The sequence below is a fragment of the Dermacentor variabilis genome, chromosome 2 (genome assembly GCF_050947875.1).
Source record: "Dermacentor variabilis isolate Ectoservices chromosome 2, ASM5094787v1, whole genome shotgun sequence".
Lineage (NCBI taxonomy): Eukaryota > Metazoa > Arthropoda > Arachnida > Ixodida > Ixodidae > Dermacentor > Dermacentor variabilis.
This window is the reverse complement of record NC_134569.1, coordinates 19,874,050-19,880,087: the sequence shown is the minus strand read 5'-3', so window position 1 is coordinate 19,880,087 and position 6,038 is coordinate 19,874,050. Positions and strand designations below refer to the sequence as shown.

Below are 6,038 nucleotides of genomic sequence, written 5' to 3'. Positions count from 1 at the left end.
CTTTCAAATTATCAAGGGACTTTATTTCATCCTAAATGCCTCGCATTGGGCACTCACGGGAAGACTATACAAATGAAGTTGTGCAGGGGTGATATGGGCTGGACTAGTTTTGAAGTGAGAGAAGCTCGCAGTAAAATTGAGTATGAAGAACGGCTGTGGAATATGGAAGAAAGTAAATGGGCTGGGAGAGTGTTCAGGTATCTGTACAGGAAAAACATTGATTCACAGTGGAGGAAAAGAACTAGGAAGCTTACCAGCAAGTATGCGGCCTGTGGGGTGGGCAACACAGCAACAAAGAAGGTCAAGCAGAAAGTCAGAGAGGCTGAATTAATCTCATGGGTGGTGGCAATGAAAAAGAAACCTGCCATGAGTGCAAAAAAAGAAGTGAGGCGTGCAGACAGGACACAAGAGTAGAGAAGTGAACACGAACGCCGACTATCAACTGAAGGGAGCACTGAGGCGAAAAAAGACAGAAGACACAAAACTTATCTGCGCATGCTCAGAAATGGTAACACCACGTGTCAGTCGGGTACACGTGCCGGCCTACGTGAGAGATAACTGTTCAGTGCTCCCTTCAGTTGATAGTCGGCCTCCTTGAAGCCCTTGGGTTCAGCGGGAGCAGTGGTAAAGCAAATATGTCGGCAATAGACATTAGTAGGAGGCGATTGGAGGATTCGTGGAAGAAAAGTAGGGAAACAAAATACGGAGATGTACAAAAGCACATTTCGCAATAGGGGATCAGAAAATTTGGCCGTGGTAGTTCATAGTGTTTTTTTTTTTCATTGTTTAACCTAGGTAGGATATTAGGCAGTATAGTAGCAAGAGCTTGGTGGCGCAACCCACCGCCCCGTTCCAAAGGGGACGCTCATAACATCCATCCAGCAGCGCCGCTCGCGGTGCCGTTTTTGTCTATTCAAGGAGCAAAAGCTCCCAGATTTTCTCTCTCGCGACCACCCTTACTCGCGTCTGCGCACAAACGACTGGCGATCCCTCATATGAACGTCTCGTCGAAGACGCTGCAGGGCCCAACGCCGCATCCCCGTCCCCTCTCCCTGCCTCGCACCCCCCCCCCCCCCACCCACGGCCTTTGGCGGCGTTTGCTCTCCGCCTTCCCCCCTGGCGCGCGCCAGATTGAGCCCCGATCCTCAGCTCTCCTCGCTCGCTTTCACTCGCACATACAGCATAGGGCCCGCGGCGACGGTGTTATCGTCCTTGAAATTCATACAGAACAGCACCGCGACGGCGACAACAAAAATGCGCCTGGAGTGTTCATACAATTACTATCGCATTAAAGAGTGGAGAGAGAATCGGAAGAGAGGTAGGAAGGCATTGAATTTATTCTATGCTCGAAGCGTGGCAGTGCGGTCAAACAGTACAGCAATGGAAAACAGAGAAATAAGCCTTGCACTATAGAGGAGTCCGCAAATTACACCCATGTCGCAATTTCTTTCTTACTTTTTTTTTTCTCCGGTGTCGTGCTGTTAAAACTTCGACTACCCGCCGTGGTTGCTTAGTGGCTATGGTGTTGGGCTGCCAATCACGAGGTCGCGGGATCGAATCCCGTTACAGCGGCCTCATTTCGATGTGGACGAAATGCGAAAACATCTGTGTACTTAGATTTAGGTGCACGTTAAAGAACCCCAGGTGGTCCGGAGTCCCCCACTACGGCGTGCCTCCCAATCAGATCGTGGTATTGACACGCAAAACCCAATAATTTAAAACTTAGACTGTTTCTGCAAAATTATTTATCCGGCGCCGTCGAACTTATATATACCGTGGTGACGAAACACATCGAAATAAATTACGTGAAAAGGCCGAACTCGACAGAGGTATCGTCAGGAGGAAAACGCGTTTTTTTTTACAAAAATGCTGCGCATCACGGCTGTGCATGGCGGCGACAGGTTAAAAAAATTGCCACACGCACGTTTTTTGTAATCCTCTCATGCAATCCGCCAACTAAACCCGCAACTAACTCGTACAACATACACCTAATGATGCCAACAAGCCACGTGGACAATGTAATATTTTTTTTTTTTTTTTAAGCAGTGGCCCGCACATTCTACCAGTCAACTTCCCAGCGCGCACCTGACTTCTGCTTTGTTCGCGCGGAAAGCGGGGTTGCTGACATCGCGAGCTGAGCCGATTATCGCCTCCTCGGTAGCTCCGAACAAACCTCAACTCTCTCGCTTTTTCCTCCTTCATTTGAAACTTGCCTTTATTTTTTTCCGTCTTTCTTTCTTTTCTTCTCTTTTTTTTTCTATGCGTTCCCTATTGGCCTTGGAGCAAAAGCACGGTACACACGAGGCCCTCCGTTTCCGAGGAAAATAGTCCCTTCACCCATGGTCTGCTCTCACTCCGCCTACTGTACTCTCGTGAAGCACCGTTTCTTTAGGTGGCGTTCACCGCGAAGAATGTTCAGAACCCTTGGGAAAGGAGCAGCAGTCGCACTGAACCGTTGTGAACTGTTAGGGTTACAGAAAACAGACTTCCTGATAACCAGTTACTATCTATGCAGCATCATCGCTAGGAAAAGCAGACACGAGCGCCGCAGACGGCGCTGATCACCTGACTTCTTGGGATCATCCAGGACCGTAGGCCGTACCCGTCATGAGATCACCATGCTCTCGCTCGTGCGCATCGTGCTCGTCACAGCCGCGTTCCAGCAGCTCCTGGAACCAGCGGCATCTAGCAGGAATGACTGCGCTCGGACCACCGTGGAAGAGCTTCAAGAACGTCTGGGACCGGCGTTCAACGCGCGCTACATGTCCATAGACAAGCCACCGAAGGACGAGGAGCCCACACGCATCTACGCCCGACACACGGAAGCCGTACTACAGAGCGACGACCCCTACGCCGTCAGCGGCCCGGACAACGCGCAGCTCGACCAGCGCGCACACCCAAGCTTTCGCGTAGACCCGGACTTCGTTCGAGACGTGGCCTCGAGCGCCGGCCTCGCGAGTGCGCACGACGGGCCGCAGACCAGAGCGCGGAGGAACGTCGTCGACGAGGGGGAGTCGCACGGAATGCCGAAGAAACGCCGCAAGTCGTCGTTCCGGCTTCGAAAGACGTCTCCCTGGAAAAGCCTCCGTGAGCGGGACGAAACGTCGGCAGCGCCACCGCGACGCGGCGATATCCAGCCTGGAAACTCTCGCCGCGGTCGTCGTCACGACGGCGCGAAGAAGCCGTGGGGCTGCGAGTCCCGCATGGAGTGGCTCGACTTGGGCGAAGACCGCTTCCCGAGGTACCTGCGCACTGTGCGCTGCATGGGCGAGGCATGCTGGTTCACGCACTTCCAGTGCAAGGGCCGCGCCTTCACCGTCAACGTTCTCAAGCGCGTCGCCGCCCGGCCATCGTGCGGAAGCGAGGGACGCACATCGCCCGAGAACTTGCCCGGCGATCTTCGCGAGAAATGGGTCTTCGAAGAGCGTGCGGTCACGTTCTGCTGCGACTGCACTGCAACGAGTGAAGACTGACCTTTCGGCAGCGAGTGTGCGCGCGGTATGACCATCTGACAGCGTTGTTTGTAAGACATGCTGCAATCATGACAGTGACACGGGGATGTGCTTGTGCACCTTGGTGCTCATAAAGTCGCCTCTCAGGGTACATTGAAAACTATTCCGTTCACGCTTGTCTCCCATTTTCTTTCTTTCGTGGTTGTCTCAGCAGAACACATGCAGTTAGTTCGATGGAATATGAGCGGCGAGGTGCAACCTAGCACCGCTCTACAGATAACTGAGGCGCAGTTAATAACTGCGGCAATGTCTCTTTTTTTTTTTGTGCAAGGGTCTGAACAAAATTTATATCGTTACATCATCTTGAGTACTTTGGTCATCTACGGCAAACGACATGACTAAGTGTCGTTTACACGAACAGGGGCCGTATTCTGTAACGGTTCGCGTTGGAACCAGTTCGGTCAGGCTGTTACGCCTGGGTTACGCCACTCGGAGAAAGTGGAACTTCGCGGTGCGAGGGAGACCAATGAATGAGCGTCGTTCTGCCGCAAGGTCACGTCATCATTTGTTTGTATTGAGGACCATATAGTAATTGAAGGATGCTTGGTTATATATATATATATATATATATATATATATATATATATATATATATATATATATATATATATATATATATATATATATATATATTTTCGTGTGTATGTATACGACCCTTGCAGATTTATTCTCCAGTAATACGTGAGCTCCCGATGCGTACAGCTGTGGTTTAATTTTATCTACGTTGTTTTATTTAATTGTTGATTTATTTGTCTCTAGGTGGTGCGCAGTACGTTTAGCAGTCAAAGCGGTTCTCTCCGTGTAGGCCGCGGCTCTAATTGGATTTCGTTTCGCCGTGGCTGAGCTTCTTAGGGCGGACGATTGCGGGCATGGGAGTTGCGTCCGCACATCCCACTACTTCGAGAATCATGCCGCGGTCATGGAAGCGTTCTTGACTGCGGCTTTCTCCTGCAGCGTGGAGAGAAATCTCACCCCTTTTTCTTTTCCCTCAACCCTAGCGACGGCGGTAATGATGCGAATGACTGACGGTTGCGACAACCCGATAGCTTCTACATTCCAGACGCACTGCTAAAAACAAGCCGCAGAAAAAAAAAGAAAAACGTAGCGCGCGCACGACTCACGTCGCAATGTCAAGGCTACTAAATCTTGTGGTCCGTGATATTTCAACTCGTCGCAAATCCATCGAATTCTGTTTTTGGGGCGCTGAAAAATGCTTTCGGATCTCGCCTTCGCTCGTGTCGAATTCGTCGCGTCGTTTCCTCACGTCACGTCGTTGTCTTTGGCCAACGCCCGCCAGCAGCACAACCAAAGAAGCCCGGCCCCAGGGAGTGAATCTCCGCATGGCTCCCATTGGCTGTTTTTGAGCAGACGCTCTTTCTACGCTAGCGCCAAGGTCCCCTTCAGTTACGGCCCTAGCATGAGGGCGATGTCATCGTTGGGCGATGTTGTGGCAAAATGGCGGCGCACACGATTGTTTACGTTGTCGTGGCAACAAAACAGCAGGCGCGCGGCACCTCGCCCTAGCGATCTTCTTGTTCTTTTTTATTATGACGACCCGCTCCGGCCGCTCTCTCTCCACCCTTATCCATGCACTGCGCGCCTTTACTTTTGCTTTCTTCTTGCATGTCCGCGACGCGTTCTTTCTCTTTTTTTTATCGCGCGCGCGCGCGTGTGAATTGGCACGTGGTGCACCGTGGGTTCTATATGCGACAGCACGCACGCAGTCTTGTCCATGTTTTGAGTATGCCCAGCATATGCCACAACATATATAAATTTCACTTCCAACACAACAGATCTTTGGCCTCGTTTTATTGACTTCCGTTTCCGAAAACAAATACTTTCGCATAACTTGGTATGATATACGCTCAGAAAAGGAACAAAAGTGAAAATTGCATGACATGTACATGACTACTAAACAACACAAAAGTTCACATGCATTGCAATAGCAAAAAGAAAAAAGAAAGAGAACTCAAAACGCGAAGGCCCTTTCATGTGCACGTATAAAATATTTTTATATAATGCCCTAAAGACCAAAGTGTAGAAGAGCTTCTGATATGCGCACTGAGATACTGCACAAAACTGGACGACGTGTATGACATAGTCATGACAACTAAAGAAAGGGAAAATTCGCTCGTAATGGCAAAAACAATGACACGCAAGATACCTAAAAAAATAGAATAAAATGCCCAAGATTGTTTGATTGACAGCTATACCAAAAAAAGAAAGAAGAGCTTACTTATAAACCCGCAGAAAAATATATGAAATGCGTGACATGTTCATTAGTACTGAGCAAAATGAAAAAGATATGGCAGAACAAAAATAACATTGTACTAAAAACGGAGATACACATGATCACATTATTTTGTACTTGGCCACAACTTCAGTAGCAGTGGCAAGGGGGAACAAGAGGTAGTCAACTTTTGCAGCAGCACTAAGAAAACATTCGCAGAAGTAAGGCCTATTACTGAATCAAACACCAGGTAAAATACGCCAACAACACGACTTTTCTTTCACCCCGAATGCAAT

At 49.5% G+C, this 6,038-nt stretch overlaps 1 protein-coding gene across 1 annotated transcript; it reads left to right on the top strand.

The window, feature by feature from the left end:
• Nucleotides 1–2,445: 2,445 nt before the first annotated feature.
• trk (trunk) lies at nt 2,446–3,642 on the top strand. Its single transcript, XM_075679131.1, has one exon. The coding sequence runs from the start codon at nt 2,619–2,621 to the stop codon at nt 3,471–3,473; it is 855 nt and encodes a 284-aa protein (XP_075535246.1). The 5' UTR covers nt 2,446–2,618; the 3' UTR covers nt 3,474–3,642.
• Nucleotides 3,643–6,038: the final 2,396 nt, after the last annotated feature.